The following is a 22,827-nucleotide window of genomic DNA, read 5'->3' on the forward strand; positions in this document are numbered from 1 at the left end:
GAAGGAGAGATGGCTGTGCCTAGAGGGAAAGCGGGTAAGAGGAGAGAGTCTGCTGCCACAGGTGAAAGCATTACCTTGCTTTGGCCAGAGACAAAAGGAATCAAAAACAGGAGCTACTGTCTTCAGGCAAAATATCTTCAGCATCTTACCTCTTGCTGGGAGGATGATCCAACTCTGAGCTTAGCAGAATCTGAAAGTCAAAATCCCCTGCATCTCCCAGAGATTAACTGATGTTTGTCTTCCCCGTGGAGACAATTTCCAGATGATTTTCTTGCCCTGAAGTCTGTTCTCGCATAGTAGCCCCTATTAAAATCCTGATGCAGCTTTCTCCTATATAAAACTTAAAATATGTGGTGTGATAATACTCGAACCCCTGAACAATAAAAAGGCACACTTCTACACTCAGTACCTCAGCGCCTGAGAAAAGGTCAGATTCCTATTGTTTACAGCCCTCTTATTCACTAGTGGGTAAGATCTTTTCCCTTGCTTTATTCTGGATTTGTAGGATACAGGGAAGGACAAAAGATGACCAGCGTAAAAAATTTAGAGACACTAACAAAATATGATGTCCACTCTCCTTCTAAACAAGATTTTTTTATTATAAACAATTAATTTAGAATATGTTCCTATGTCAAGAAAGAACTAGACAACTATAAAAGGAAAAGAGGAGATCATGGAGGTTTGTATTTAGAGGCAGGAAGTCTTTTATAAAGAGGAACTTGTTGAACTACGTAAAATGGAAGGTTAAGTTTGGAGTAGTCTTCCTGCTGTGATTACCACCTTTCAGCTGCTCAGGTTCTTCTGGCTAATGACACATCTCAGATGTACATACTTGACTGCGTAGTTAACGCAGGAATAAATGCATGAGCTTTGATAAAGTCAAGAAAATTATCCCCGTGAGGGAATAGAAACTCTTATTTCCAGAGCGATGGAAGGTAACTTTTATTTAACATCATGGATTTTAACATAAAGAATGTTTTTAAATGTCCTGATTTGTGTGTCAAACACATAATGTACAACTCCTGTAAAAATGAGTTTTCTGTTCAACATTCCAGCAGCCAAGTTGAGACTGAAGTGACCTGGTGCTGATCAGGCTACAAAAACTTATTCCTTTTTATTAACATTATGCATAAAGGCTGCCAAGCACCACTGAGTTATCTGTTTTCTATTGCCTTGTTCTAAATTTCACACCAATAACCAGCCAAAGATCCACAATTTGATCTTGTTTGAAGGAAGTAGTTCCGACCGCTCTTCAACCTTTAATAAGGATGGTTGGTGAGGGGTTTTTTTAGGACAATAGAAGGTAAAAAGGTAGGGTTAATTTTGATGTAATCTATTCCCTGGTCTAACCACATGGAGGCACAAGCAATTGCATCACTTCAAAAGAGAGGCTGATGCAAGGGCCAGACATAACTGCAGTGAACAAGGGGGGGGCACAGCTGCTTCTCCTGGCAGTGGTGATGGCTTCAAGTTATCAACTATGACCTTTTACTGCAGATATGGAAGTCTCTGTAGGACCAGCTGAAGTCTGATTCATCATGAGCAACTGCCTATCCACTACTAGATAGGTATTTATGCTTACACGAATATAAAGCAGGATCAAAAATGCTACAAAGCAGAAACAGAAGTGACCCATGTTCACCACAGCGATGTGTGCACGCACGCACACATTTTTAATTACTAGTGCTCTTGTCATTCCTCCCACTCAAAAAAACCCCTACCCAACAAATATTTAAAGAATGTTAACTGTTTTCAAGGATGGAATGAAGCATGTGACTTGTCAAAATCTAGAAATGCTTTGGGACAGTGGGGGCTGTGGAAAATAAGTGGCCTTCTAAAACAGTTGTGGGAAGTTTGGCTCCGAGAGCAAGAAGCCTGACACCGGCGCCCACCCACCTTCGGCTGCTGGTCTAACGTTTCAGCGACTCTTCAGCATCAGCTGATGTTGCTACGGGATGGGTGTTTATTACAGTGCTTAACATTTTAAGAGAACCAGTAACGCCGTATACATTCTCAGTCTCAGCATATGTGTAAGTCAGCTGTTTGTGTACTAGCCAGCAGCTGGGGACAAAAGGTAAAATAAGGGCTGATTTCAGAACCTGTGGGGTTGGGGTTTTTTTGACGGCTTTATTTTCATGTCTCTTGGCTTGTGGAAGTACGACTTTCCTTCTTTGAGGCAACTCCTACTCATGCACTCAAACTACATTTAAGTGATATTGCTACAAAACCAAATTCCTACACCCTAATTCCCTTTCGTCGTTGCCTAACGATACCCTCCCTACACGGGCACCACATCCCACCCGCCTCCCGACTTCTTCTATCCGCACTTCTGTTTACGCAAACAGACCCTCCGTGTCTCCCGCTCCCACCGGCCCGGCCCGGGGGGTTCCCGCAAGCCCCTCTCGGCAGCCCGGCCCAGCCCGGGGCGATTCTCGCTGCTCCTCTCGGCGGCCCGGCCCGGGGTGGTTCCCGCAGCCCCTCTCGGCAGCCCAGCCCGGCTCGGCGCTCGCTGCGGCGCCTCTGGGCCCACAGCCCCCCAGGGTGTCCCGGTGCCGAGCCCCGCGTGGGGCAGCACCGGCGGGCGCAGGCGCGGCCGAGCGGCCGCCATGTCGCGGCGGAAGGCGGCGGGGCCGGGGCCGGGGGAGGGCGGTGGCGGCGGCGCGGCCCCGCCCGGCGGGAGGGCGCGGGGAGGGCCGATCGCAGCGCGGCGGCGGCAGGAGGAGCAGCAGTCGCCGCCGGAGCCGCCGCCGGAGCCAGCTGGGGTGTGCTACGACCGCCGCAGCGCTCGCCGCCTGCCTCGCCGCCCCCGCCGGGGAGCGGGAACGCGGAGCGCGGAGGCTGCGAGAGCCAGGCGGGGAAGATGCCCCTGGCGCAGCTGCCGGACCCGTGGCAGAAGATGGCTGTGGAGAGCGCGGCCGAGAGCTGCACCGAGGTACGGGGGGGTGCTGTGGGGAAAGTTGTGAGGAGGGGACGGGACCGGGGCTGCCGCTGCTGCCGTCGCTCGGGGTTCGGGCAGAATTTCCCCCCGCGGGTGTCGGGGCGGGCAGTGGGGGCAGCGGCGCCGCGGGGGGACCGGGCGGGCAGTGCAGGGCGAGCGACGGCCCCTGCGCGCCTTTCTCCTCCGCGGGGCACCGACTCAGGCCGGCACTGGCCGGCGCTCCCCGCCCGCCCGCGCCGGGGCTCGGGGCGTGTTTTCCCGGGACCGGGCTGCTCCCGGCGCACTCCCTCCCCTTCCGCCCCCTTTCCCGGGAAGGAGTAACCTGCCTCCGCGGCGGCCGCCGGCTCGGGCGCTTTTGTTCCAGAGCGGTGTCTGGTTACTGTCACGGCGAGTTCCCCTTCCTGGGGCGGCCCCGCCGCCTCTGCGGCCCAGGGTGGGCTGGGGGGCCGTGCCCGGTGTCTTCGCCCCCCAGGCCATGCCTGTCGTCCCCCCCCTCCCCGGGCCGTGCCCGGTGTCCCCGCCGTGCCGCCGCTCCCCTGCGGCGGGCAGGGCCGTCCCCGCCCGGTGCCGCTGCCCCCTTATTTCGGCAGGATGGGGTTGCCGGCACTTTCGCAAGCGTTTGGGAAACCGCGAGGACGTTCCGCACGAGTGCAGCTCTGTGCTCGGCGGCATTGCTGGGAACATCCCCGAGGTGCCGCGCAGTGTGGGTTTCCCGCTGGCGGTAGCGGGGCGTTCGTGTTGAGCGCCTGCTCTTGTTAGACAGGACGCGTGTCAGCTTTCCTAGGCTGGGATAATGAGAGCGGCTGGAAATTAGAGCCACTTGCGTCCGAGGCCATAGAAGACTTCAGTTATGTTAATTTTTTTCCTACTACTGTGTTGGTTCGGATCTATGTAAACACTACACCTACACAGTCAGTTGTGCTTGCTCCGTGAGTTCCTCGTAGCCCACAAGGCGTGTGCTAGTTTGCGACCAGACTCCCATCTGGAAAGAAAAGGCTTCCTCTGACAGTGCAGCTTCTACCTGAATCGGCTCCAGCTGATCCGCAGCCAGGCTGCTTCAAGTGATGCTGATCTTGAACGGTGTTCTCAGGCCAGCTCACAACAATGAGTCGCAAGGTTAGGACTCGCTCCTTCCTTAGTGAGCGAAGGAAACAGAGACCAATGCAGAGTTTCTGCAGTATCGGTATTTGTCCTTTTGATGTTTGTCTTGTCATCCTTCTTTTTAAAGTGACTGTATCTCGGGAGGTCAGAAGAACCTGCAGTTCAGATCTGGCAGGCAGATATGTCTTAAATTTTTGCCAATTACTGTAGTTACTTTTAAATTCTTTCTCATTGTTCACTGACTTCTGAAGTGATGATCTTGGATGATTGTTTTTAAATAGGGAGTAACTGCAGTAGTGCTATGATGCTTGAAGGTGGGGCACAAGGTGATAGGAGAGATCACTTAAACTTACCATTTAGAGAAAAGATCTTAACTGTTGCTTTAGTCCTCCGTGATCAATGCATGCACACCGTGTGACTTCAGTAACAGCAAATGTGCTGGATCGGTAGCAAAAAACATTGTCGTCTGAAATGTGTGTATGTGTCTTATTATACTTTGTTACTTGTTTTAGCGTATTTCAGATGTGATTTGTTTTTAAACTGCTGTCATGAACGTCTTGAAACAAGTGTATTTTTGCCAGTTCCTAAAAAAAATAGTTAAACGCTTAAATCGACATGAATCTACAGTAGTTTATCACAAAAAACCGTCTAGAACCACTAAAAAAACATGACATGGTAATGAGCTGACAGATTTGCCCTCTAAGACTCTAGTCTAGAATAAACACTCAGTTCTTTAAAAGACCAGGCTGCACCTGTAAAAGCTGTTCAGATAATGCTCAAAAGGAAAAAGTTAGACTTAGAAAGGTTGCTTACCTGAAACGAGTCTTCAAGAAAAGCTGCTTCAGTAAAAATAGGTAAATTGAGGCCAAATACATAAACAAACGACCTAAATACATAACTTAGATTTTTTATTTGTGTGAGTCACGTTTATGTGTAGCATAGCAATATCCTAATTACAGACCCTGTCCTGCAAGAGTATCCTTGGACAAGAATACTTTTTACCTTCATTTGGAAACTCATTGTGATTTCAGTTATAGTTTGGTACTAATAAGATCTTTAGCTGTAACACTGAGTGAAGTTTCCACTAACCTCTCAGATTTGCTGACACACTTCTTGTAAAACTGCATTATCCATATGGAATTATAAATTATTGAGCTTTAAAATTCAGCTGAGATGCTTTCCTTGTCTTAACAACTCATTGAGTTTTTAATTGGATTTATTTTTTATTTGTTTCCCAGTGCAGTCCTGTATTTATAGTTACACCACCAAGGAGATGATGATCTGTGTTGTGTGAGCAAGTTTAGGAGGAAGGCTGGAATACCCTTCAGTAGCTTTACTTTGGAAGTGTAGTTAACCACAAACAACTGCCATAACTTAGGTGTGCAAGACAGCAAAAGTGTAGAATGTGGTCTTTCTTAAGAAATAATGCACTTTTAGATAAAATACGACTTTATAGTTTTCAGAGATAATTCTGTTTCTACGGGTGCAAGTCAGTGATCCACATGGCATCTCTGACAGCTTTTTCAACGTGTTTAGTTGTTACACCATTTTTAAAATATTTTGTCTGTATGATGTGTGGTTTTGATTTTAAAGCTCCCTGTTTTAAATCACAACACCTTTAAAGCCTGTAAAATGATGTTGTCTCTTGCTGACTCTGGGTCTCTTCAAGATTCAAAACAAGCATAGGTTTGTTTTTCATGGTGAGAATATGCCTGTTACTTCAAGTTATCTGCTTTCAAGCAAATTAACCATTGATGATTTGAGTTTGTATTTGGTCTGTATATACTCCCAGCTGTGTGTATTAACATCAACTGTAGTAGAATGAATACAGTTATGGCAGCCAAATTTTGGACACCACTATGCTGAAAGAGCTGGCCATCATAAGGAGATGCCATTTGCTAGACTTTCTTGGAAGTGTTTGTGACAGCTATCTTTAGGAGTTTTAATTTAGGTGCTCTAAATTGGCTGTGGAGAAAGTTCATTTTTTTCCACTGCTCTTGAAAGGATTTATGGTCACCTGTTTAGGTGTCTAAATAGGTGGTATGAATGAATCTCCCTTCACAGATTTCCTGGTTTGTATTCTGTATGCAGAGTTATTTGAACCTTGTGTGAGATGAACCCCGAGCATGTAACAGTCATACTGATGCTTTAAAGAAACGGGTATAGTTTAAATTTTGCTTTGTAATTTCATTCTGATGTCAGTGTGACATTCTCTATGTCAATATATACTTCTGGCCTGGAATGTGAAATTTATCAGATGTCTTGCCACTTGTAGCCATGAGCCTGTAGCTGCAATTGTCTCTCCACATTCTGTACTAGTGTGTATAATCAGGGCTGTACTTGTGTTCCACAGGAACAAAGGCTGTATTTACATTTGGTATAGCAAACACAGGTAAATAATTCAAAGCCGAAGTGGAATTACCTAAATAGACTGACTGGTTTGTGTGGATTTTGAAGACTATTTGCTGTCTCTCCACTATAGGCAGAATTCTCTGCAACACTTGGCTATCGCCCCTCCTACATACCTGCTGTCAGTGCAGCGCATTCTGATGTGTTTCTTGCTGGTTTGTGGGGTGACATTTTCTTCCACTGGGTTAAAAACAGGAATTGGAAATAGAATTCTCATCTAAATAAGCAGTATACACTGTATTCTACAAACTGCCGTGATAGACAGATAAAAGATGTTATATATATGTAAATATTCCTGAGAAACATACTATCTACATGAAGTATTTGGGAGGGGAGTGTGGTTTTTCTTCAGCTTTTTCATGTCCTTATTGGTATCATTTTACCTGCTTTGTTTTTAGGTTAACACAGTCCTACTCCGTGACATGGTGCTGATGTCCTGTGTTCAGCTGGGTGGGGTAGGAGCAGGCAGATGAATCTCTTGAATTCAGTACCTTTATACACTGTTGTGTGCACTCTGCAGCTCTTGGTTTCCTCGTGGAGGTGTTGGGTTTGACTTCCTCGGTTGTTCTGTTAGTTTCCTTATGACATCAGCAGTTCTTATCTTGTTGTTGTTTTGTTTGTTGTAGCGTGGGCAAAGTTTCTTGCCCCAGCTGGGACACCCAACACAAAATAGATGAAAGCAGATTGACACTTTCAAAGGCTTGTCTGTTGTGTTTGCATTGACTGTGGTCTGACACACTAACTGGAGTTGTTTGTCATTTGAAATGCTTGCCTTAGAGTCACAATGATACATAGACTGAGGTGGGCGTTTAATTATTTCTGCACATCAAAAATACTAGTTTTGTGTTGACTGATCGTGGCAGTTGGCAGATCTACCACCTCTGAGAACTCATTCAGGAAACTGGTTTGGGGTCATGTTTTTTCTGTGTCATTTGATCAGGGAAGGTGTTTTGGTTTTGGGTTTTTTTTTTGTTTTTTTTTCCCCAAGTGTACTTCATAGCCATATTCCAGTAATGAAACTTCTAAACATTTTTTCAGGCAGGAGTAAAATCTTCTGATTGCCTTTTTTTTTTTATCCCGGTAACTTTCAAGCAGGGAATAATCAGTAAAACTGTAATAATTCAGTAAAACTCGGTCAGTTAGAATCTCTTCAGGGAATTTCTAAGTTTAGACAAGCTAAAGTGGTTGATTACAACAATTGCTGTGCTATATGCTTGAATATGTGATACTCTGCTACTCATTCTCTCCTTATTCCCTGAAACAAGATTAAATGCCTCACCCATTGGAAATAGAGGGGAGAAAAATCCTATGTAACAGAGGGGAAAAATAAGGCTCAGCAGCTCAGTGACCCCATCGAGCATCATTCATGGAGTCTGTTCTTGAACTAGGAGGTGAACTCTGATTTCTGGGAACCTACTGCAGTGACCTGACCACAGAAGTTACTGATAGCTCACTCTTATCAATTAGAGTTACCATAGGTTGCCTTTGATGCAAGGATCCCCCTGTGGTATGGTTAATGCTCCACTTAACTCTTTTTGGAGGAAATGTCCTGCCATTTTAAAAAATTATTAATTAATTTATTTATTGAGTGGAGCCATTCAATTGTCTGTAAATCAGTATGTATCTTATAAATACATTTTTTGTCTAGGTCTTTTTCCTGACACAGTTTTTCTGGTTCCATTCAATTAAATAAATGTTAAAATAAAATGAAAATAATTTAATTTCAAGCAATTATTTATTGAAATATACTTATCTATATTCATAAGATACGGTATTTTATTGTGATATTAAATGTCCAACAATACATATCTTTGAAAAATAAATTCATCTTTTCCTGCAGACTCAAAAGGTGGTGGTTTCAGGATGTAGGAGACCATGACGAACATTGTTTGTATTATTCCTTACATAACATATTTGCCAAAATTAGTTACTGCTAGAACTTAGATTTACATGTGAAACAATGCTTTTAACTTAACAGAGAGTCTTTCTCCTCCAGTCTTCCTGCAGCTGACTTTTGTTATGTAGGCAACTCGGAAATCCTGAATTTTAGAAAATAGTAAAGTTGTTCTGTAGCTTATTCTCTCTTCTGAGCAGAATGTATTAAATTAATAGATGCTAAAATAAGTGTAAAAGAATAATGCTTTAGTTGACTTCAGTATTAAATTTCAACCTTTGTAATTTATTATGCAAAGATATTCTGAGAAACCAACTCGTATCTGAGAGCCTGAGTCTGCAAGGACACGAGGAATTGCAGCCTGGCTGTGCCATGGGCTGCCCTGGCAGAGGAAGGGCCTGGCACATCCTCCCGTGTGTGCTCCGTCCCTCCGGCTGGAGCCCGGGGCTGTCAGTGAGCCTGGACTGCAGGGGCCAGGAGGGGTGAGAGGTGCTCGTGTCCTCTCGTGCCAGCACAGTCTTGGTGGTAGAATGTGTTCACTGTCAGGTGCTGGAGTCACTCTTAAGATTGTGTGTTCCTGCAGAGAAGGAATTTCTTTATTTTCAAATGGGCAGCAATGGTTGGATATATTGAAGTGAGTGATTTCTGCATTTGTATTTCTTCCTCTTTGGAGCAGATGGACAGAGAAAAGGTGATACGGGGCTTTTTTGTTTTACTACAGCTGTTGAATTGATGTGTGAAGTATAATAATTTACCACCCATTTGCTCGCACAGCTGGGGAACTAAAGGAGACTTTCACTTAACTGTCCTTTTTTTTGTCTTTTCTTGTATTTTGATTTCCTGAGCGCATGTGACTTGGAGCTGGTTTTAGCTAAGGAAGTGGTTGGCCAGGACAAAGATTTTATGATAGTGTATGTCCAGCATCTTGGATAATGTCATGGCACTTGTTTGACTTCAAGGTGAGTTAATTCAGAGTAAAACTCCCTGAGAGCTGCAGAGCTTTTTAGATTCCTTTTCTGACCTGACTTGGCACTGTGCTGAACAAATGCCAGTGCCAAGGAAAGCCTCGCTGTGCAGGAAAGGGGACTGATTATTGTTAAACTATACTCTTGAGTCATATTAGATAAGAAGGTGGTAAAGTAGATAGGATTTACGAAATCACATAGTTAAAGTTGCCCAAGTATCCTCACTTAAGGAAGTTTGGCTTTGTACCTGAGTGATCTGCATGTTAATGGCTTTTATCTGAGGTTGATTGTCTATGGAGAGGCAAGTTTCAACATCCTGTTGTTTAATACTCAGCAAAGTCACCTTAGTCAATAAAGTCAGAATAAATTATATGGACTTCATGGAACCTGAAATAATAAAATTTTTGTAAAATAAATAATTGCAGTAATTTTATGTTTCATAATAATAAAGACTCATGGTTTTAGTTTCTTGATTTTTCAAAAAAGCATTAATGATTTTTTAATACTTGCATGTACTATTTCTAACATTATATGCAAAATGTATTGAATATATGCTATGAGAGAACAGCTGAAGAAGTCTAAGATGATAACTCACTTCTGCTGTTTACATCTAGTAAATTTTAATCAGGTCAGGATTTAGGTAAGTGCTTTGGATCTGTGTGGCTTCACAGCTCAGGAGTTCAGGCACAAGTCATTCATTCAGATCCTATTAAAGCCTTATATTTTATTTAAGCACTGGAAGAGATTGTGAAAACTGAAGATTTAAGAAGGGCTTAGACATCTTGTGAGCAACATTGTAGAAACAGCTGATCATGCCTTGGTGCACAGAGACCTCTTGGATGACCTCGTAAGGCCTTCTCAGTCTATTTCCAACTATTTTTCTGCAGACCCACAAATTTTTTCTCAGGGAGCTCTTTGCTGCTTAGAATAGCAGGTTTGAGCGTGTTCAGTTCAAAAGGGTTTTGCTGAATGTAGTTCCACACGGCGCCTTGTGTTGCAAACAGCACATTTGTTGTGAATGTTTCATGGGAATGCTGCGTTCTGAGCAGCCTTGAAAGGAGCCAGGAGCATCATGATTACAGCTTCTCTCTGCTGAAGAACCTCCTGGTTCTTGAGCTGCGTTTGTCAGTTCAGAGTCCCTTGAAAACACCAGAGAGTAAGTGCTCAGATCTATATATGCCCAGTACTTTAATGACTTAAGTAGGAAATATACTGAAAGTTTGTTTGTTTAAATCTCACAGCAATGCTTAGAAGTTGTTGGGTAAATCTGGTGGCTGAAAACTAGGAACTGAGAGAAACTTGATTGCCTGTGTTACTCTTGGCATGTTAAAACTTCAACATAACTATTTTTATGTGATCTGATTCGGACATTTGGGGGTTTCTTTCCTTATTTTTGTACTCAAAGCATCATGCTGCTCTAAGACTGTTTATAATTTTTGATTTATCCACTTGTTAAACCTACGGATGTAAAACTTTTAAAATTATGTCTTAATTTGGTTTTATGGCTGTGCTAAAAGGCACCAATTACATGGAAAAGCAAATAGTGTTCATAGTAGTACATAGTGTTCCAAACTATGTTCCCAGTATAAGGACTGGTTACTAATTTATATGCTCAAGTCCAATATTAATAATTAGGTAATATTGAGTTTAATGGCTGAAGAATTATTCCAAAAGCCATAACTGGTAACAGTTTCATAAGAGGTTTTAAAAGAGCTGACAGTCATAGTTGGGTGCAAAAATTAAAATATTTGGCAGGAAGAATACTTAAACATCCCCAAATATTCTAGCAATGGCCTAAATGCAAAGGAGAGTGGGGTAGAAAAAGATACTTGGTGGTGTCTAATATCAGAAAAGCTGTGGGAACAAACTCATGTCCTTCAGGAAAAAAATCTTGCAGACTGTAGAAAAGAACATAAAGTTTAGCAAGGTAAGTCCAAATTAGTGGAACTTTGATTTGCAAACAGAATGGAAGAACGGAGATTCTAAACTAAATCTAAAAACTTCAGGTGTATCCTGTCTCTGATGTTATTGGTGAAAACAGTGGGAAAATAGAAAAAATTAGTACTACAGGAAACAATGATTTGCCTACTTAATATTTCAATTAATATGGTTTAGATGCCTGTAAAAAAACAGTGTGAAGGGAGTGATGGGTGCTTGATATTACTATTAAATCAAGGTATCCTGTCCCAGATCGGTGACTGCAAACTGTATTTGTCAATACAGACAGTGCCTTTTATATACAAAATTCATCATGTGGATCCAGTGCTAATCAGAAGGGTAGGTGGGAAAAGGCATTAGGTTTATTGTGCAAGAGCCCAAGATAGTTTAGTTTTGTAGGACTTTTGAGATTAATTGCATCTCTAGCAGTAAATGTACTTTTTAAATTGTGGTTCCAAGTGACATTAAGACTTGCAGATCAATAAATAGCTGTAGTATGTAAAGTGCAGGATATTCGCTGCTTCACAGGATGTGGTGAATTGATTGTGGGTGGGATGTGGGCTACATTTCTTGATGTACTTTGTTCTTAAGAAGAATTTGGTATCATTGTAGTTTCTCGGTACCAATACCTTACAGATACACCCCTCCTTGCTGCCTCATGGTCCCTGTGGTGCAGTTTTCTGTGGGCGTAACTGGTCAAGAAGTGAAATAATCAGAATTTTAAAAAGCTTTTTTTAAACTGTCTTTCTGCCAGGAAAATCACGTGCTTGATTATACCCCAAGAGTTCAGTGGGTTTAAACCTGTAATTTTTGAATGTTAGAAATGTTGATGGTTGATTGATGTTCATATCAGAGGTTCTGTCAATTTGTGTGGTGGATGTTCATGGACCACCTGCTTGATGCAGATTCTGATGTTTCTCTGCTTTACGCCTGGTTAGGGAACCTGTAGGATCTGTTTGTGTTCCTGAGCATTCAGGAAAACTGTTGGAATCCAACTGTGTTTAAGTATTGATTTCTGCTAATTTAGTGAGATACGGCAACAGGCTCAAAAGCTTGGGGAGCCAAATTTGTAGCTAACTTAACATGAAAATTGTTTTCTGAAAAAAGAATAGAAAGTGGAATCAGTGGATTGAAAGAGCTTTATGTAGGTTGCCTTCCTAGGGGATGTGCATCCTCCTTTTGTTGGCATGAATTGATTGTTGATGTGTTCAGGTGTAAGTAAAAATTTTCTGTGGACCTTTTCTGTTTTCTTATGTTTGTGCTGTCATCTGAAATATGTTCTATTTTTGGAACCATAGTACTAAAACCAGCCAGATCTTTGAGTCTCTGCTTGCTCAGTGTCCTGCTGTGGGACGAGTGCAGCTGAAGAATAGTCAGGATCTCGAGTCTCTCTCTTTTGAATTAGACTAATCTGAGAATGTGAGAGTTGTATTCAGCCTTCTCTTATTCTGCATTCATCAGACTGTTATATCTGCTCCCAATCTATTACGTCATCGAGACATGCCCTTGGTTCTGGTTAAATACTACAGGGAGTCGACGCCCTGCAAACCGAAGTGTTTCATGGGCTCACCTCGCTGCTGATCTCCTCACTCCACAGGGGTTTAAATGTTTCTGATAGGAACCTTTTGGCTTTACATTTTGACTCATAAGAAGGGCAATATGCTTTGTAGACTTTCTGAAGACACAGCTGCTTTCCATTTAATAGTATCATATACCAGCAAACCATAAATCTTATATACATATTCTTCTTTACCTTACATGGCTCAGACTGTTCTGAGAAAAACTGGTTCTACCATCCAGTGATTCCAGTAGCATAATCATTGCTTGGGTAGACCTATTTAAAAAGATCTTGCTAATCCAGTGATCTGGCTCAGACATGACTGCACGGAACACATGCTGATTTCTTGAGTTTGTTCTTAGTTCCAGTTCTTAGTGTTTCGAATGCACTGCTTGAATTCAACTGGAAAGTAACTGAAAGCAATGCAGGATTAAACAGGAAACCAGATTGTGCAAAACGGTTCATTTGTTTTGCACAAGTTTGCTGTGGTTTTTCTGGTTGACTCTTGAAAAAGTCAGTGAGGTTGAAGATTTGAGCCTTTTTAAAAGCAGGGGTTGATCTCACCTTTTTGTCTTTGAAGGGAGACTTGTCTCAAGTTTCTGATGGGGGTTTCACTTTCAGGTAGTTTCAGTTCTCTCGAAATAGTAAATGTGAAAACTTTAAGCTTGTTGTGTGGTAAATTCTTATTTAACCTGCAGTTTATGTACATTATTATTCAACAGAATGATTGTTGTAGCAGGAATCACTGTTTCTGAAACTCTGCATGTGGAGTCAGTTTAGAGCATATGGTTTTGATACACAAATTGCCCTGTTTTGGGCCCCAGAGTTTAGCCATCATTAGTTGTTAGGACATTATAGACTCCTCCTTTCCAGCTAAAGTCAATTGTCTTGTTTGTTCTCCTGGTTTTCTTCTCAGGCTTTTTTTTGATTGACAAGATACTTGGGAAACTTTCTTGTAGCATGAACAGACTATGGAGATGTGTAGCTAAAATACAAATGGTAACTTAAAGACATGCCATAGATTTGAGAAGAGGGGAAGTGTGGGACCTGTGGCCTTGACAATGGTAGATGTATAGAAAATAGGCTTCCCTGTAAACAAGCTTTATTAGAAACACTCATTTCTGTTAGCTAGGCTGGCACTTTTCTGGTCTTCTACTTGATAATTGCAAAGTTTTATGTGTATTTAGGAAAGATAGTACAATATTCACTGTCTGTACACTGTAAGTAGAAGATGCCACAGTGGGGGGAATGTGGACTTTTTGGAGCTTCATCTCATCAAATGACCCTGACCTGGACAACAAGAAGTTTGTACTGACTGCCCTAACTGAGACAGCTTTCAAAGATTGTATTTATTGCTGTAGTAACCTATAGCATGTGAAAATGATTTTTTGTCCTCTGTCATGGAAAGATGACTTCTAGAGTAGACTGGAGTCATGCTAGAAGTCTCTAGTATCTTCCTGAAGCCAAGAAAGATGAGAAAATAAAACTGCTACCCCATGTGCCAGATCTCTGCACTGGAACAACAATCAGAAGCCCAACCTTCTTCCTCTCCCCACACCCTAAACAAAACAAACAAAAATAACAATAAAAAAGCCAAAGAAACACCACCCAAAAAAACCCCTTAAACAAATAAAAAATCCCAAACACCTGTATCATATTTAGGAAATCCTTAATTCTTATAATTTAGTTTTATCCAGCTGCATCTTCTAGGAAAAAAAAGGGCTCAGGAGAAAACCTGCTAGAGAGCTGGTAATCATCTGATGAAACATCCAGTGTGCTTGCAGTGTTTGAAAATTAGACTTCATAAGTGGTTAGGCTTTAATCTGGAACATAGACAAGACTCTCCTCCAGCCATATGAAAGCTGGAAGACTGTATTGATTAGAAGCTGTTACAGAAGAATGCTGGGAAGGTTCTGAACAAGAAGTCTGCTGAAAAACAGCAGCGGGAAGGAAGGTGTAGAATTAAGCTGAAATCTCTGAATCTTTGAGCAGCTTTTAACTTTCTAATGTCTAGAAAATATCTGTCTATACACATATGTAACTCTTAAATGAATTAAGTTTTGAAAAAATAGAATAGACTTTGTGTTCTCTAATGCGCAAATGAACTTAAATTCTGCCTCCAGTGGTAATGGAAAACTTAACCATTTGTAATAGTTTTTCATTTCTTTCTAAAATCATACTGAATTGCTGTTAAACTTTTGGAGCAAACTAAGACTTAATACCCCTGCACTTAAGAAATAGATGGTTTTGCTTACAACTTGCTAATACTCATGTTTGTTGTGTAAGCAAAGCCACCCAAAGTCTTTCAGAGAAAAATATCTGAGAGATTCTCCAAATACAGTGTCACTGTCAAAAAAAAAAAGAAAGGATTTGTTGACCAACAAGGTATTTAAGATTTTTAAAAAATATTTATGGCTGAACCTCAAATTCAGAAGCCTATTTCTGTATGCCTTGTTGGACTGGTCCTTAGCAAAGTACAGAAAATAGGAAACGCTGGCCAATAAAATTAGATTGCATTCATAATTTTTCTAAGGCTATACTACAGTTACACATTTTCTTCAAGGTAAAGGCTGACTTGCTGTGGTCTCACTCTTAGAAAGAACCTGTTTAACTGTTCTTTGTTGTGGCTTTTTGCTGCTCTGGCTTTATCAGGTTTAACTGTCTTGCAGAAGTTGTACTAATGGAAAGTGATGTCCAGCTGTGTAGTAGTGAGGCTTCAAATTCTGGTGGTTTTATGTATTTCTTACTGTGACTTCATCCAGTTGGATAATACATGAGGATCAAGGCAAGAGTGGCACTACATTCCAGTAATATGCAGTTTTTCATGTTTAGTTTTGTGTTTTACTTTCTGTTTTTATAGAATATTAAGAAGAAAACACTTGACAGCAACATGCTATGAAAGCACATCTGCAAAATGTTTATTTCTGTAGTTGGATTCTGCATTTCTTCTAACTTGCTGTATCTTGTTTCTTTACAGAATGGACAGCAAATTGTGGATGAACCTATGGGAGAAGATGATATCAATCCACAAACTGTGAGTAAAGATGGTTTTAGTAAAGATAGAGCACACTGATGTCACTTAATTTACAGGCAGTTTCCACTGATGTTGTGTTGTTGAGGTTTACTGACCGTGGGTGCAATGTAGGATCCTAATATTTTTGTGAGATGTACTTTCTCACTGACTCTCTAGTCTGGTTTGGTATCCTGCTGTTTGTTTGAAGAGCTCATATCTCATATTCCTTTCTACCTTCAGCTTGCAGGAGTCTTTCAGGGGAAGGTCAAGGGTGAGGAAGAACTCTGGAAGTAGTTTCCATTGTGTTTGTTATTGAGAGGCATTTGTGAAAAGAATTCTTAACCTATACTTCTTGAGAATAGAGATTGTTACTAAAGAGAAGGTCAATGAACCTTCCTGAATGTGATGGTTTTTTCAAGTTCATTATCTCCATGTCAAAGTTCCAGCTTACAAAATTTCATAGTGTGAAAGTACCACCGAGTGCAGTTTCCTTGTTGCGGTGCCTGTGACTTTTGTCATACATGAAGTTTGCCTGTAGTTTTGTGTTAGAGAGTACAAGTGACTGTTAAATCTGGTGATAAATGGCCTCACCAATAAAACACAGCTTTTAGAAGTTCATATTTGGTTGAATTTGAGATTGATGTGCTAATATTGCTTATTGTGCAGGTGTGATCTGTGCAGCATGGATGTAATTGCAGCACCATGGCACTTTCTCTCCCTGCTGAAGTTGTGGACAGAGCTTTTTCCACTTCGGTCTTCAAACAAACCAGTAATAGATTTAGCTCTTAAGCTGATAGGAAAATTAGGTCACTGAAAGCCTGCACTGTGACTGCTCTTGGTTCCTCCTCGTAGCAACAAAGCTCTGCTGTCTTTAACAAAATAACAAAAGGTGAAGAAACAAGGCAAGTGCTGACAGATGACCCTGAAGTCAGTGCAGTGTTAAAGAGTAAGAAAGGAACGGTATTTGTGGGTTTATAAGGCAACACTAGGAGGAGATAATTGGTTCTATTATTCTGTATAATACAGACTGCAGCCCTGGGAAAGGCTGTGGTGAGGCAGGCTGTGCTTCTGCAGCTTCTTGGAGGATTACAGTGGAGAAGAAATCCATCCTGCAGGCTGTGGGGGACTCTATGCTGGAGCAGGTGGATGTGCTCTGAAGGAAGCTGCACCCTGTGGAGAGCCCACTCTGTAACAGGCTCCCGGCAGGAACTGCAGCCATGGAGAGGAGCAGGTTTTCTGGAGGAGGAAGTGCTGCCTGTGGGGGGCTCATGCTGGAGCAGCCCATTCCTGAAGAACTGGACTCCATGGAATGGACCCATGCTGGAGCAGTGCTTGAACAGCTGTAGCTCATCAGAAGGACTTCATGCTGGAGCAGGGGCAAACTGAGGAAGAAGCAGCAAGAGAGAGCCTTACAAACTGACTGCAATTCCCGTTGCACTGCACTGCTCCAGAGGGAGGAGGTAGAAGAGTGAAGAATTAGAGTGAAATTCAGCCTGAGAAGAAGGGGAGAGTGGGGAGAAAAGTGTTTTTAGCTTTGTTTCTCACTATCCTGCTCCAATTAGCAATAAGTTAAATTGATGTTTCCCAAGTTGATGCTGTTTTGCTGATGATGGTACTTGGTGAGCGATGTTCCTGTTCTTATCTGGACCCATGAGCTTTTCTTCCCCTCATTCTTTCTACATATCTTGGTGAGGAGGGAGATTAAGAGAGTGGCTGGATAGGGGTCTGGCAGCCAGCCAAGGTTAACCCCTCACAGCTATCAAATTTCTCTTTCAATATTTGATAACTTGAGTACTGTGTTCAGTTCTGGGCCCCTCAGTTCAGAAAGGATATTGAGGTGCTGGAGCAAGTCCAGAGAAGAGCAACAAGGCTGGTGAAGGGACTGGAGCATAAGTCCTATGGGAAGAGGCTGAGGGTGCTAGGGTTGTTTAGCCTGGAGAAGAGGAGGCTCAGAGGTGACCTCATCACTGTCTAGAACTACCTGAAGGGAAGTTCTGGCCAGGTGGGGGCTGGTCTCTTCTCCCAGGCACTCAGCAATAGGACAAGGGGGCACGGGCTTAGGCTCTGCCAGGGGAAATTTATGTTGGAGATCAGAAAAAAATTCTTTCCAGAGAGAGTAATCAGGCATTGGAATGGGCTGCCCGGAGAGGGGGTGGATTCACCATCCCTGGAGATTTTTAAACGCAGATTGGCCGTGGCACTGAGTGCCATGATCTGGTAAATGGAGTGGAGTTGGACCAAGGGTTGGACTCGATGATCTTGGAGATCTTTTCCAACCCAATTGATTCTATGATTCTATGATTCTAACTGCAGGATTACTTACAAGTGTTTTCCTCTACTTCCTTCAGACATTTACAAGCAGCTGATTTTTTCGGTGAGCAACCAATTTTAATGCAGTATGACCAGCAAAAAATTAAAATATTTCTCTAATACTCTTTCTGTCAAGCTTGAACTACTTGGTTAAGATTGTTTTAGCTTTTTAATGCCTCAGACCAGTATTTTAAGAACATATTTTACATTTATTTCTAGGCTGTGCTGAGTAAAAGGTTGCCAATAGTGATGTAAAATAATCTAGGGCCTTTTAAACAAGAAGTTACTCCAGCTGCTCAGTCACCTATAGCTGGAAGCTAACCTGTGCTGTCAGTCATCTGAAACAATCCTGCTTCAGCTGGGATGGCATATTCTGTCAGTGCCTCATATCTGTTTTGGCACAAGATAAAAGCTGAATTTTAAAATACCACTGAAACTCATTTAAGTTCTGTTTGACTTTGCACTGCAGTGGACTTGGAACACTTACATGTTTGCTGACAATTTATGAAATTTGTCAGCTGTAACTGAGGACAGTAGAATGAGCAGGCCTAGGGTGTATTAGCATGTCAGGTAAGAGGACAACATATTTTGGTAGATGTGTAAAGTGTGCAAGCTCAGGGTAGAGAGTTGTTATAGTCCTGTGGAGATAGAAGGTGAAAACTTGAAGTACTGCATCCTTTTGCTGTGTTATAAATGTTTTACTGCAAACCAGATAAGAAATTTAAAGTAAATATTAAAGCCTAACACTGATCTGTCTACACTGGAACTCCCTCTACTGTCTTGTCTGTCAGAAGGTAAATTTTGTTTCATTATGTCCCTGTTCTTTTGGTTCAAAAGTGAAGTTAATTAACAGGAGAGCCTGAGTTGCATTGCATAGTTTTGCTTCAGATTTGGTGGTTTGTTTTAAGAAAAGCAGGACCTATAACAATACCTGTTTCTGAGGGGTCCAAGATGCTGTATGGTTCAGAGTTTTGCTTGTCTTAGAAGGGGAATCATTCAGCAGTCTGGTTTTATTACAGTAAGTGTGCTGGTTATATCTGACTTTATAGCTTGTCAATATTTTTTATCTGATTGGTCTCATAAATGATCTGGGACCAGCAGGAAATAAATGTAACAACAGCTGGCTGAAGTTTGACCTAATGTGAAAGCTTAAGTGAACATTACTGAAAGAGGGGAAGTCATTTAAAGCCTTTTATTTGCCACCTTTCTCACTCTTCTGCTGCCTGGCATTGCATTCTGTATCTGTGTCCATAGAGATGGAGTAAATTAACTGAACAAATCAATTGTTTTGAGCTGTTACAGTTGTGCTGCTTGCTCTGTTTCTGGTTAAAGCTAACCAGAAACTGCAGCTCTTCTAGCAAGTAGCTTCCCATTTTGTGTGTATGTGAGGAGCATGTTGTGCACGTGCTGTGTTCTTTGTTATGTTCTTTATCTGACTCAATTTAGCTGATGGGTCACTCAGTGCCACTGGTGTATTACCAAGGCACTTTATTAGCTTAAGCATAATTATCAAGCCTACAAAAAAATAATAGGTTCCAAGAATTTGTGAAAATTTTTTTTTTCAACAGTACTTTGTCAGTTACAGAAAAGTTCAGGTATATTTGTTTTTTGGTAACCTTCAAGGTAGTGGTTTTTTAGGAGTGGAATCTATTCAGGCTCAAACCTGCAAGTAGCATCTCCTCAGTGGAGGTGGTGGGGTAATAAAACATTTCTTGTGTGCTTTGGTAAAACTTTAAACAAAACTCCACTTTTAAATAAGCAGAATTAAAGCATACATAGAACTGGCTAGAACTAAATCATAATGCAGCATATTAAACTATGCTGATCTGAGTGATAAAAACCTAAATCTCTGTAGCTGTCATCCTCTTACTAAAAATATATAACTAAGGTAAAAGTGACTCTTGTCAGTGGGTAGTCAAAAGGTAGTGCAAGAAAGGCTTGCAAAGAAAAGTCAGTAGTTAAAAAGGTGGGTTTCATTTATTTTCTATAGTAGAATTTAAATAAAACATTTGTTTGCAGTCAGGAGAGATGAAAATTAAGACCTTTGTCTTGCCAATCACTACTTTAATAGAAGAGTTTATAAGGGCAGTGTGATCTCAGAAAAGGCTTCAAGATACATTGGAAAAATAACCTGAAGTATGTGACAATGTAGTCTTTTGCTGAAGTACTAAATTTGATCAGTCAATTATACATAGTAATAATGTGATATTCTGTATTTTACATGCACAATTACCATACAATTTACCATGAAGCTTTACAACATTGGTCAGTGGGACCGAGGGGGATGTGGAGATAAGGAGAGGGAGATCATTCACCAGTTACAGCCACGAGCAAAACGGGCCCCATCACTCCAGCACTAATACCAAACCCAGAGTAATCTGGGGTAATCTCATTTATTGTGTCACCATCCATTAAAATAATGAAAGATAAGAATGGCAAAATGAAGTCATTTGGAAAAAAAGCATAATCAAACTCACAGGTTTTTTAGACTTTAAAACATTTGACAGAGACTTTAATGGATTTTTAGTTTCACCTCAAGTTTTAATATTACAATATTGTACTAGTGAGAACTCTTTGCATTTTGGCAGGTTGAAGCACCATTTCAGGACTGCTCTGAACTTCTGTTGGATATCCCTGCTCAGTAGCAGTTTCCCATTCCAAGAATAGTCATGTGTGTTAACATGACAAAGACTGTATTTCTGATGATTGTTTTTGATAGGATTATTTTAATTTTGCTGGTATAACCTTTACATTTCAGTTTTCCATGTGTGTATTGTCAGTTTTTTGATGAAAATTCTTGGCTGTGTGTTGAGTCTGTACTACAATTTCTTAAACACTAAGGGAATGTTTGGATTCACAAGTGTTCATAGCCTGCTGAGTTCTGGATTTCTCATTTTTTTACAGACTGATACTTATTTTTAGCTGAAACAGCCACTTGTGTAGCCTCGCAGCAGTAAAACAGTGATAGCTTAATATTTTTGCAATTTACTGAAGGATGAGGTACACAGTCAAGTTATCCTTTCTTATTGCTTACATGTTCTTGAATGTTTAATTATTGCCTGTTTAGAAATCAGAGTGAGGAAGATTTTGTTACAGCCACAGTAATGGAATTGTTTGAAACAATAATATTCCATAACTCAGTATAATACTGAAGTAAGTTGTAGTTTCTGTTGGCACCAGTCAATAGGCTGGCCATGCAATGAATGTCCACTGTGTAATGGAGTGAAGGAAACAGTCTGGCTTACGAATATTAAACTTGGACTTCAAGATATTCCATAATTCCTACATTCCTTTTAGTGTATTTTACTGCATGTACTTAAATAAATGTACATGAGTATTTAATGCTATTTTGGAATTCAATAACTTGATTCTTGAACAAACAAGTTTTCCAGGCAAAACCATTTCTAAAACTTAAATCCAGTTACTCCCTTCTCCATGCCCAGATTTTGCTTTTTACAAGGCAGAATACCATTTTTCCTGTAATATAATGAAACTGAGAGTTCATTATCTTCCAAAGCACTGCACTCTGCTGCAACTTGGATAAAATTTTTTAGCATTTTAGAGATGTGCCAGCATCTTATCTCTAAGAATTGACTCAGAGGTCCTTGTGCAAGAAGTTACAGCATCTTTGTGAACTGTGTGGGGTGTCTGGTCTGAGTTGTTAACTCTGAGATATGAAACCCATAGAAAGAAGCCTTGGAACACTTTTTTCCACTCAAGATGTCATCAAGTGTTGAGGAAAGGTCACAGCAAAACTTTCACTGGCGTATTCTAATGGATTTTCTGAGTAGCTCATTTTGTACTCCGTGTCTCAGGTACAGGGTTCTTTCTGGATCTTGGTCAGAAAACTGAATAATTTGGGAGTGTAAGCAACATTTGAAGTCAAGCTGCTTACTTGTTACATGGAGAGAAAACAGATGGTAGCCTTGCAAGGCCTGTAAACTAACAGATGGAAGCTGCCACACCCCCTGATTAATAGAATGTTGCTGCTTTGGCTATGCAAACATTTATTATGAGGAAAAGTATAGTATTCAGCTTCTGAAAACTCAAAAAATTAGCGCTCTGTAGCTCCACGGTTGACCCTTATCAAACAAGGGCTTTTTATTCCTTATGTGTGCTCCTTCTTCAGGGTTTTTTTCAGATAAATGAAAGCAATCTGTGCTACAGAGCCTTGCTTGTTTAACAGCATAAAGACTTACTTGGCATTATTACACTTCTCAAACTGAGGGTATAGGAGATTGTCAGTCTACCTAATGAACTACACTTAGGTTAAGTGTTTCAACATTTTCTGGTTGTGTGTAAAAGTGAGTGAGGATCCCACCTTGGTGTGCACATTTTATTCAGTAATGCCCCTGTGTTCCCACACGCTCTGTACCACTTTGAGAGTTCCTTCAGCGTTTTTCACTTCTCCTCCTCTCTGTAGTGGCTGTGAGCCCCATTCTCTTGAACGTTTGATGACACTTTGTCTTCATTTTTGTAAATTCAGAGCATCCAATTTAAAAGATGAGGAGGGGCAGATGAGAGATGAACTCACTTTATATTTCTGCAGTGGAGGAGGAGGAAATGCATTGTGCAAGTGGAGTTCAGCATTTGACAGAACTGTCACTGACAGGCATAGCAGGTGCCTTTTGTTTTGGAGACAGTTGTGTTTCATGATAAACTTGTATCATACAAATCCTTATCAAAGACCTCAAGGTAAGA

At 41.3% G+C, this 22,827-nt stretch overlaps 1 protein-coding gene across 3 annotated transcripts in view; it reads left to right on the forward strand.

Moving 5' to 3' along the window:
- The first annotated feature begins 2,704 nt into the window (after positions 1 to 2,704).
- The window catches only part of RPS6KA3 (ribosomal protein S6 kinase A3), a 78,890-nt gene continuing 58,767 nt past the window's right edge, over positions 2,705 to 22,827 (forward strand). The window contains exons 1-2 of one of the 3 annotated variants that reach the window (XM_071552803.1): positions 2,705 to 2,932; positions 15,781 to 15,837. In XM_071552803.1, coding sequence (XP_071408904.1) covers positions 2,861 to 2,932; positions 15,781 to 15,837 — 129 coding nt within the window. In that variant the 5' untranslated portion in view covers positions 2,705 to 2,860. Of the gene's footprint in view, positions 2,933 to 10,445; positions 10,464 to 15,780; positions 15,838 to 22,827 lie in introns of those variants that run through there. The other 2 variants (XM_071552535.1, XM_071552711.1) reach the window with 2 other exon arrangements.

This window comes from Pithys albifrons, chromosome 1, assembly GCF_047495875.1.
Source record: "Pithys albifrons albifrons isolate INPA30051 chromosome 1, PitAlb_v1, whole genome shotgun sequence".
NCBI lineage: Eukaryota > Metazoa > Chordata > Aves > Passeriformes > Thamnophilidae > Pithys > Pithys albifrons.